This window comes from Porites lutea, chromosome 4, assembly GCF_958299795.1.
Source record: "Porites lutea chromosome 4, jaPorLute2.1, whole genome shotgun sequence".
In the NCBI taxonomy this organism is placed as follows: Eukaryota; Metazoa; Cnidaria; class Anthozoa; order Scleractinia; family Poritidae; genus Porites; species Porites lutea.
Genome location: NC_133204.1, coordinates 12,104,443 through 12,115,780, shown reverse-complemented (window position 1 = coordinate 12,115,780; position 11,338 = coordinate 12,104,443). Strand labels below are relative to the sequence as shown.

Sequence of the window (11,338 nt, the reverse complement as noted above, 5' to 3'; positions counted from 1 at the left end):
ATAACAAAATGCTGTTGATTGTCCGGTCAAGATTTTATTTTCGAAAAATACTGAAAATTATTAAAACTCGCTGAAATATTTCAATTACTATTTTGCAACCTTCTAATTATTCAATAACCAATTACTTTAAATTTAAAAGGAGATGCAACAAAATGGATTGGAGTAAAACATAACAATTTTTATACAGATAAGCTTAATTTTTATTTTTTTAGTTAGACAATGTACATGCATTTGCGAAGGATGAAACGATCTGCAAGGATTTTTATGCCCGGTTGTCATAAGGTAAAACAATGTTTACACGCCAAGACCAGGATTGTTTACCTTGAAACTAACTTAGCTCGAATTCTGCTTCCTTGAACCCGGCATATTGTCCAGTTTCATCAGGAAACTCGTGTCGAATGGCTTTCACAACACACGCTGGAATCACTCGCCGATTTTTTTTTCCTAAGGCGCCATGTGCCCACCATGTAAACTGGCGATAAGCTGCTAAGCGCCAAGTTCTAGGAAAATAGAAAAAGCAAAATAAGCATAAATAGAAAATATTTACAGAGTACATGCTTGGTGGTACGATCCTTCGGGCCAAAAAAAAAAAGAAAAAAAAAGCAACAACTCACCTGTTCTCAATGAGATCCGGCAAGGGATTACAGCGTATGTTGTGAATTGCCACTAGAGCAGTATTTAACACGTCAGTATCAAGGCAAATAATCCTGAATTTGGCGTGCTCCGTAATACATCCAACTCCTACCAGACAAAAACAAACAATAAATAATCCTTTTGACCGCGATGTCCTTCTCAGTATTCTTAGTGTATACATCGAGGGAAAAGAAGCAACCTAAAACAAAAACAAACCTGATTCATCTAACTTTTGATTCAGTTCCGCCAGTTCTTGGCAACAAAAACACTCTTCCTCCGTTGCCATTGCCACGCATTCTTCACAAGAGCACCATTCGGTGCTGCCGATTCTTCCTCTCGCATCTCGTTGATTTGTATCACCTGACTCACTTTCTTCCTCCAGATCAATTGGTTCTTGGCCAGGAGGATACGTGGGTTCAAACTGAAATGGTTGAACTCCGCTCATTACGTTAAATCGATATTTTTTACTGAAACAGATGCTGCGAGGAGATCCAAAGGTTGATGCTATAAGTACGCGCTACTGTGCGATTGCGAGCCTTCCCCATACCTTACGTCATAACATGCCGCTGACAGTTAAGATGAGCCCACGATGATCGGGCCCAAAAGGCGCGAAAACCAAGACTTCAAACCGATTTTTTGGGCAAAAAATAATAAACGAACCAGAAGAAAGAGCAAAACTCAATTTTTTACACCTACAGCCACCTAAAAAACAATACAAAAATGGACGGATTTTTTACTTCAGTTCTCCTTTAACACGACTTCTGTCGATTTTTTTTCATACCAGACTGTCACATCGAGACCTTTCATGAGGAGCTTTGCTCAAGAAAAAAAATCTCAGCAGGCGCCGGAAGTTGATGCCCTGGTACGCGATAGAAAGGTGTTTGCTTGGTGTCATAAAATTAATTAAGACCGGAACATAATAAGTAAACCAGATGCCAAGTATCCGCGAGAGACGCGTCGTTTGAGCGCGAGGTAAGGCGAGGAGCCAGCATCCCACGCAACGGTTTTTTTTGCAGCGTGACCTTTCTGTTAAAAATGAAAAAGATTTTGATCATTTGAAATGTATCTTCTTAAAAAATAAAAGCTCGCTTCATCTACCCGTAGAAAGAAATTTACATGAATTCAGACTTACTGTTAGCCTGTAAAACCGATAAACAAATCCAGATCGGACTGTCGGTGATTTGGACGGGGCACGCCAGGCTTAAAAGACATTACGTTAAAGCATTTTATATTTCCTTTGTCACTTTGATAAAATTTTTGAAGGAGCGACCCATATTTCATGTGGAAATATTAAATACTCGAGTGCCGGAGTCACAAAATCCCTCTTGAGACATGACGTGACGTGTGTGATAAAAAGCGCCGCAAAAACTCGTTTCCAGTGCAGCTGAAATGAATAGACGGCAGCGTACATGTACCATTTTGTTTGTTTTTGAGGGTCAGGCACCGATCATGCGATGTAAACGAGTTAAATTCTTACTAATTAATTAATATTCTACCTTAGACTTTCAAAGTTCAAAAGCGCTGTGGTTTTGATTTCGAAACCATTTGAAGTGAAGGCGACCGTCGACGGTATGAGTCTTCGTTTCCCATTTCGAGTCTGTCGAGGGTTACAACCCCCAAAAGCATTGGCATGCACTCAAAAAAGAAATATGTGGAGTCCGTCCGACGAGTTTCTCCAAAAAAGAAATATTTAGGAGATTTCCTGACGAAAGACGCGGCAACGCGGGAACTTGAACCCGCCAAATCGGCCTATGCCGTAGTGGAATTCAACATGATGCCAGCCACTGTGTACGTCGCTTCCACGTTCGTTTGATCACTGGTCTTCTTCGCCAGAAAAGCATTCCACCGGATGGCCTTGTAAATTCTGTTTTTCTTTAAGGTAGAGGTCAGACTAAAACGGACTTAAGTTACATATTAGTGATATTAGACTTGAGGTAAGTTTGTTTTTAGTCAAATTATTCCCAATACAGTAAGGTATTTCTGTTTTATGGTCACTTCAATTTAAAGAAAACATTTAGCTTCAGTTATTATTCTGTTTCTCTTGGGTAGTCAGTTTATTTATGGGCTTTTGTTATCTACATGGCAAAATCTAATTTTTATCATAATTATTTTGTACTAACTGCTTTTGTTTCTCTTGGGTAGTCAGTTCATTTATGGGCTGTTGTTATCTGATAACAGGACCTAATTTCAGTTCATCATTTTCATTTTGTACTAACTGGTTCTGTTTCTCTTGGGTAGTCAGTTCATTTGTGGACTGTTGTTATCTGATGACAAGACCTAATTTTTATCATTTTCATTTTGTACTAACTGGTTCTGTTTCTCTTGGGTAGTCAGTTCATTTGTGGACTGTTGTTATCTGATGACAGGACCTAATTTCAGTTCATCATTTTCATTTTGTACTAACTGGTTCTGTTTCTCTTGGGTAGTCAGTTCATTTGTGGACTATTGTTATCTGATGACAGGACCTAATTTTCATCATTTTCATTTTGTACTAACTGGTTCTGTTTCTCTTGGGTAGTCAGTTCATTTGTGGACTATTGTTATCTGATGACAGGACCTAATTTTTATCATTTTCATTTTGTACTAACTGGTTCTGTTTCTCTTGGGTAGTCAGTTCATTTGTGGACTATTGTTATCTGATGACAGGACCTAATTTCAGTTCATCATTTTCATTTTGTACTAACTGGTTCTGTTTCTCTTGGGTAGTCAGTTCATTTGTGGACTGTTGTTATCTGATGACAGGACCTAATTTCAGTTCATCATTTTCATTTTTTACTAACTGGTTCTGTTTCTCTTGGGTAGTCAGTTCATTTGTGGACTATTGTTATCTGATGACAGGACCTAATTTTCATCATTTTCATTTTGTACTAACTGGTTCTGTTTCTCTTGGGTAGTCAGTTCATTTGTGGACTGCTGTTATCTGATGACAGGACCTAATTTCAGTTCATCATTTTCATTTTGTACTAACTGGTTCTGTTTCTCTTGGGTAGTCAGTTCATTTGTGGACTGTTGTTATCTGATGACAGGACCTAATTTCAGTTCATCATTTTCATTTTGTACTAACTGGTTCTGTTTCTCTTGGGTAGTCAGTTCATTTGTGAACTGTTGTTATCTGATGACAGGACCTAATTTTCATCATTTTCATTTTGTACTAACTGGTTCTGTTTCTCTTGGGTAGTCAGTTCATTTGTGGACTGTTGTTATCTGATGACAGGACCTAATTTTTATCATTTTCATTTTGTACTAACTGGTTCTGTTTCTCTTGGGTAGTCAGTTCATTTGTGGACTGTTGTTATCTGATGACAGGACCTAATTTTCATCATTTTCATTTTGTACTAACTGGTTCTGTTTCTCTTGGGTAGTCAGTTCATTTATGGGCTATTGTTACCTGATGACGGATTATTATTATTATTATTGTTATTGCTATTATTATCAACATCATTATTGAGTGATTTAAAATTATTTTTCTTTGATACAGGGCTATAATTTGCAGCAGGTGATGGAGTGTACACTGAGTGGCTTTAGTTTTCTTTCAGAAATTCACATAGAATTTACTTTAGTTACAATTATTGCTTGTGTACTGAGATAAACTTTCAGCGACACAGTGTGACAAAATTGTTTTAACCAAAATCATGATAACACAATCAAAACGTTTTCATTATTAGTATTATTCGTTAATTTCAAACGATGCTAATATATGTATGTAAAAATGAAATTATCTTGCCGCTTGTTACAGAGCTATCCGTACAGTAAAACGTCAAATGAAAAGTTATAACACTCAGATGTCTATTAGTTCTTACAAATGATTTTGTCAATGAAAATCGACGACAAAAATTTCCGTTCTCTGGCTTAATTAAGAAGCTTGGGTTACAAAAAAATGTGTTGGTAAAACACAACCGAGTCAATTATCGTACGTTAAATAAATCAAAGCATTACTTTAGCAAAATAGAATCTTAGGGTTAACTTCCCGTGGCTAGTGCCGGAGAAAAGATTGGGCCACCAGATTACTTCAAACCCTCTGGTTGCCTTCCCTTCGCCGTGCCCTATGAGCTTTGCGTTAGATCTCACGGTTTATTATTTCCGAATCAAGTCACTATTAAAATGAAGCTGTTATAAGTAGGTTGTAGTTACTGATGTCTAAGAATTCCAAATGTTCCTGTTTCGGGAATCGTAGTTTCTCTGGGATTAAATCATTCTCATTGAGTAAACATTAATTTATCACAGGTAAGTAAATGTACTTAATTTATAACATCGAACCTCGTTCCTGACGCCGTTTTGTGTAATGTTCCTGCCGACTACACAGTAATAGACAGAAGATAGTTTACTTTTCGATCGACATAATTGCAAATAATTTCATTCCTCCCGTAAGAATAGATTATAGGCCGTCATTAAAATGTTTCTCGGGTGGCAAACTTCAGCTTCTCGTAATATTTTCTGAGTCGGCAAAGGGTTTATGTTTCATTTCCATTTTCTCTTTAGTAACAGATATAAACCCCGCTCTCGTTAAGGTTTGGTTCTTGATCTTCGATTATCCCATTCGAGTGATAGTTATTTTTCTTGCTATCGCCTTTCATAATTATGGTTGTGCGATCAATAAGGAGCGGGGTGTTTTCACAGTAGAGCCATGCCTTGAATACTATTTCGCGTGAGAAGTAACAGTTGACGTGTGTCTCCACGCGAGTAAAGCAAACAAATGCGCGTCCGTATCTGGAAAACCTTTTTATTATGTCAAAAAATGTCTTATTTACACGTCTCGTGATTCCCACGCTGGGTGTTTTTGGATGTCGGCAAGTGCGAAAAAAGTAATTACCGAGGATTCCAAAGTAACACCTCGGTCGTATGAAGGCGCGAATTGTGATCTCCCGTTTCAGTTAATCATAAGCCATGGGTAGATTCAATCTACCCTTAGCCTAATTTGCATAATTTTTTTTGGTGAGCAAAGCCCGTCATGTTATATTTCTGCTCCTAAGTCCGTAGTTTAATAACCATCAGAATTCGACAGTGCAACTGCTTTTTAGATTATATATATATATATATATATATATATGTAAATCCTAGTCTATCGAAACGGTAGATTCAGTGAACTCCTTCTTGTTTTGCAGAAGTTTTCTTCTGTCCCAAAAGTGCTGGCCACTGTACGTCACGCTAGCATCAGCAGGCCACAGGACGCCATGAACATGTGGATAGAAGAGTTACAGGAAGACCACTTTAGAATCTGCCTCCGAGAAGTAAAAACATTTGATGGAAAGCACCAAAATATTCAAGTGGTAAGTTGGTCTGTTTCTTGGGTTTTAATTTCCGCTTATTTTCAAAACCTATATTTATTAAGTAATTAACGTCAACTTCTGTTGCTGGATATACTTTCAAGAGGATTATCAAAACACAGCGTCTGCGTTGTCAGTCATTTTTGGCCGCGTTCTATGAAGTAATAAGAGTCTACCGAGATAATAGTTTGACTTGCAATTCTTGGTCGATGCCTAGACGAGAAATGAACATAACAAGGATACCTGGATGGTAATATGACATTTGAGCTCTCAGTTTAAGTTGGAAATCGTTATTTTGTTTTGTTCTCAATTGACTTGGTTTGTTGAATATTAGCTTAGGCATTGAACGCATTTCTTATACAAATATAGATATCCCTTCTGTTCAAGGATATAAAATCGCCTAAAAAGCTTCTCATGACTTTCTAAGCCTTTTGTTACATGAGTTCAAGTTATTCAATGATAAGCGGCCTCTGCCAGATGCAGCTTTCAACCACAACTGCCCAGCAAGTTCAAATAATTTTTTCTTTGTTTGTCTGCCTGTTTGTTTTTAGGACTGGTTGGCCTTTACTCAGGGAACTGGTGAGATGACATTTCATGGAAAACTTCAGTTTGAAAACGGTGAAGCTCCACTGGAACGAAACAACTTCGCTTTCTGCAAGGTAATGACAAATTTGGTAGTAGAGCGTGGAAAGATAGATGTTTGGCCTTTTTCTCGCAACTTATTTGCGTCGCAAAGGGTAGAGCTTGGCGATGAATCAAAGAACTCATTCCGCTTTAGAATTTTGGAAGTAATTCAATTATCATGTCCTGTGGTGCCTTAAACATGTGTAGTAAAGGTAAAACGTGCCTTCTCGTTTTTTGTCCCCTCCCTGTTATAATGTATGCTAACTTTGCTTCTTGTCCTTCCTTCACAGGTTCTTAACTATACCGAGACGTTTTATGCACCTCCCGTTGTTATGGTTACAGTCAGTCATCTTTACGACAGCAATAACGTGTATTCTGTTAAGCCGGAGAACAATGTTCTGAACGCCTTGATACAGCTAAGATAGCAATAACCTTGCTTAGCTCCTAGGCCTCATCACATGTATTCCACGGGTCCTATGCTGTTGACGCGTGATCCGAGCTCCGCTATTTCACTGAACTCCATTTACTACGAAGGACTTGGAATACGTCTTACATGCACTAAGCAAGCAATATCTTTGAGAGTCATTCGCGCGATTAGTCGCAACTTGAATACAAATAAATTTGTAGATTAAATCAGGCATCTAATAGCTTGATTCCTGACTGTTTTTATAGTTTATTGACCTGACTAAGTTTTTACGATTTACTGCTACAGGAAATAACGATTTCATCTTTACGCGTGTGCGTTAAGGACTTGGCAGGAATGGAAAGCCAACATGATCCAGTTACTGTTCATTACACAGCCATTGGGGGTAAATATTCTAGTCAGAACTAAGATGTAGCGTAGCAGTCGCCTGTTCCTAAGTATTTTTTTTTCATCTCTAGTTCGTTTGAAACTACTGCGAAGGATGGTTAAATAATACTTCAATTTAGTGCTCTAACTTGTTAACGCGCGAAGAAAGAAGTGAAAAAATGTAAGGCCGAAATTAATGGTATTCAGATTTAATCAACAAGAATAAAGGAAATCCCAGCGAGTTGTGGAAAGCCCTCAATGAGATCACGTCAAAGAAGTCTAATTCGACTATAACTTCAATTGAGGCGGACGGTGTTTTATACACGGAAACCAGTGAAATAGCTCAGGCTCTAAATACGCACTTTTCTCGTATGGGAACCAAGCTAGCCGCCAAAATTAAGGAAAAACTTCGGCTTATAGCCAGCAATCCCAGAAAGATTTTCCCACCTGCCTTTTCGCGATGGAACGGCAATAATAAATCATTTTCCTTCTTTAGTATCACAGAATCCTTTGTTCTCAAGCAATTGAAAACCTTAAAAACTAACAAAGCTATAGGACTGGATCGTATTAGTACACGATTATTGAAGGACTCAGCTGAATGAATTGCACCTATACTGCCCAGACTTTTTAACTGGAAATGACTTTTTAACTAGGAAATGTGGTAAGGTGACTGCTTTATTCAAAGGAGGCGATCGTACCGATTGTAACAATTACAGGCCAATCACAATACTCCCAACCATTAGCAAGATGCTAGAGCGGGCTGTGCACCAACAGCTGTACGAGTTTTTATCAGCTAATGAATCACTTACTCCAAATTAATTTGGTTTCCGCCTTGCCTAGTCCCTGTACGGCGTTTTCCCAGTCCCTCTCGGTCAATTCGTTTCGGTGACGTATCCGAGGCGAATGGGCGGGAAACGCCTAGACAAAAACAGAATGCGCATGCGTGCGTTACTGATGACGTTAATGTTGTGAGCAGCAAGCAAGCAGGCAGCAGGAGATTTTGGTTATTAACCACTCTTGTGGATATTTGTAGGATCGAATTTTGCCGACCGGATTTGAAAAGTCATCAGAATGTTATTCATAGTCCTATGAAGATTTATACTGCTCCTTCAATCTCATCATTCCAACTGAGCTATCGGAGTTTGCCGCTCGCGAATTTTCAAAGTAAACACAAAATTGACCCGTGTGTTGTAACCTCAAATCTTGAATAATTAGAAAAACCATACTTTCAAATAAAATTCATTTGCTGCGTATCAAAAAGTGCCCAGAAACTGAATCTAAAAGTAAAAATCCTATAAAATTCGCCGACATTCACAGAAGTAATGCGTGTATTATAAATGTGACAAGCATTAAATTCAACTTGCATGCGTTGTCTCAGGATCGTGTTTTGGGCAAATGTTAATCAATGAAAGAACACACAACAATAGACAGAGAAATTATTTCTCGAAAATTTTTATTCAAAGGCCCATAAATTAATCCTTAAAAGCAATTCGCGTGACACAAATTTGGCTCGTGGATCCGTTCACGCAAGTAAAATCGGCTGAGCACATGGCAAAAATTATTCAACACAAATCTAAATCACGGCGCTCAAGCCGATCTCAAAATGTATAAAACGTTAAAGATAAAATATTCACAAATGCGTAATTTTCTTGACTATAGAGTACAAAATGTACCTGAAAATTCTTCAAAAACTTCGCTGCTTGGTGGCGTTTCATGACAAGCAAAGCGCTCCGATCGGCCGTGATAAAAATTCCGTGTATTTTAAATTCCTCGAAGGACAATTTTATAAAGCCGGAAAAGCCTTCCTTTGTCAACGCTTTGTCCGCGAGGAAAAATGAGGCCTAGGGACTAGGCAAGTTTCCGCCCTAAACTTTCAACCGTAACTGCCCTTGCTCATTTTACAGACAACATAGTACAGAGTCTTGATAAAGGCGGCTTCACTGGTGCAGTTTTCTTAGATGTTTCGAAGGCTTTCGACACAGTGGGCCATGCGCTTCTTGTCGAAAAACTCAAGACCATTGGAGCTAGTTCTCAAGTTGTGAAGTGGTTTGCCTCATACCTTGAAATTCGGTATCAAGTCACATCTGTTGAAAACTGCCAGTCGACTCAACAAAAGGTTCCTGTTGGAGTACCCCAAGGAAGCATGCTTGGGCCTCTTCTTTTTCTAATATACGTTAACGACCGTTTAGAGCACTGCCAGGTAGTCATGCAAATTGCTTTCAAAATATTGAATACCACCTGAATGCCAACCTTGCAAACCTGCCAAGGTATTAAGCTTGTCATTGATCACGAAAACATTGAGGGTGAAGATTCAATCAAGTATCTAGGTTTGTCATTCACAAGAATCTGACTTGGAATGAGCATATCGAATCATTGATTGCGAAAGTGAATCAAAGAATTGGCTTGTTAAATCGTATCAAACATCTGTTGCCTTTGGATGCTCGAGTCGCATTGTACAATGCTTTAATAAGACCTCTCTTCGACTTTGCTGATACCATCGGGGGAGACAGAGATAATATTACTTTAATGCATGATTTACAGGTCTTGCAAAATAAGGCTGCCAAAGTTATCCTTGATTTGCCCAACTATGCTTCATCTACCGACGTTCTTAAAACACTCGGATGGCCTACCTTATTTCAAGAGCGCCTTGTACATAGATACATTACCACTTTTAAGTACATCCACGGACTTGTAGATCACAAATTTAATATTTTGAGAAACTCAGACATCCATGGTTATAACACTAGAAGAAGGAACGATTTCCGTCTTCCTCTGGTTGAAAGGAATTACAGACAGCAGAGACTTTTTCAACAATACGCTAAGGAATGGAACATTTTAGACGCATCTTTTAAAGAAATTAACTCTCTTCTTCTTTTTTAACAAAACATTAAAAGCTATATATTTTAGATATTTTATAGCTTTTAATATTTTAGTCTATCTGACATTTTAACATTTTTAACCTGTAGTTTGTATAATTTAGGTTTTTAGACTTTAACTTTTTACTTATTATTACTATTACGCATTCATTTATCTAAGATCATTTATTTTTTCTATTGTTTTGCAGGGCCTCACTGAATATCACTCTTTGTCAAGTGATCTGCCTGTATAAAGATTATTATTATTATTATTATTATTATTATTATTATTAAACGATAAGTTAGAGAAGAAAATTATATTTTAGATGCTTTAGAACTTACAGATATTTGCATATTACAATTGCAATTGTTTATTTGAACTGTAGACTGAAACAGTTAACAAATCAAGTGGCACATAAAAAGATTAAATAAATAAATAAATAAATAAATAAATAAGAGAACTTACATTTGAGTTGGCCAAGATTTGACATTTTGAATTGTTCTGCGTATCATTTGTTAACAGATCTTGACCCGTGCATCAATGTTTCCTGCAAGCACTTTGCTGTATGCAAGGCTTTTGGTCCTAGGGACGCGAGGTGCATTTACGTGGATAATTGTCCATCATTCGAGGAGCCTGTGTGTTCCTCCAATGGAACTACATACGATAACGTGTGTGTGTTCCAGCGAGAAATGTGCCATCTCCGGGCAAACTTCACTGTCTATCATCCAGGAGATTGTACAGGTAATTTTGATTGAGCTTCATTATATTCGAATTGGAGGATTCCAGTAACCGGTATGTTTGTAAAATTAACCTTTATGTTCCATTTTTTAAACAAGAAAGATCTTCATCATATACGAGCTCACTGCGATATAAACAATCTGACAGTTGAATAAACGTCCTCACGACCTCCAGTCGTGAGCAGCGTTTGATGATACGTCACATGCAGTGAAAACGAAGAAGATTTGAGCTTGCGATTTATCCTGGGATGGTGAATTCTATTTAAGTGTAAATCTTATTTTTCAAAAAGAAAATTTCATCAAGGTAGTACTTAAGTTCCGTTGTCGTGCCCTCTCAAATGTAATTTCAAATTTGTTTTTAAATTCAATCTTGATGAAGGCTGAGTTCATAGTTTCTACCTGCCAGGTTCTGTCGTCTTCTATCGTAACTTTCC

The 11,338-nt window shown here is 37.8% G+C and overlaps 1 protein-coding gene and 2 pseudogenes across 1 annotated transcript; 1 reads left to right on the top strand and 2 right to left on the bottom strand.

Moving 5' to 3' along the window:
• The window catches only part of LOC140934210 (uncharacterized), a 129,491-nt pseudogene that overhangs the window by 20,451 nt on the left and 97,702 nt on the right, over positions 1-11,338 (bottom strand).
• The window catches only part of LOC140935915 (uncharacterized), a 61,212-nt pseudogene that overhangs the window by 10,503 nt on the left and 39,371 nt on the right, over positions 1-11,338 (top strand).
• On the bottom strand, positions 236-1,286 carry LOC140935923 (P2X purinoceptor 7-like). The gene is made up of 3 exons (XM_073385498.1): positions 850-1,286; positions 615-741; positions 236-500 (listed from the first exon to the last, which is right to left on the bottom strand). Exons 1-3 carry the CDS (start codon positions 1,076-1,078, stop codon positions 329-331), a joined length of 528 nt encoding a protein of 175 aa, XP_073241599.1. The 5' UTR covers positions 1,079-1,286; the 3' UTR covers positions 236-328.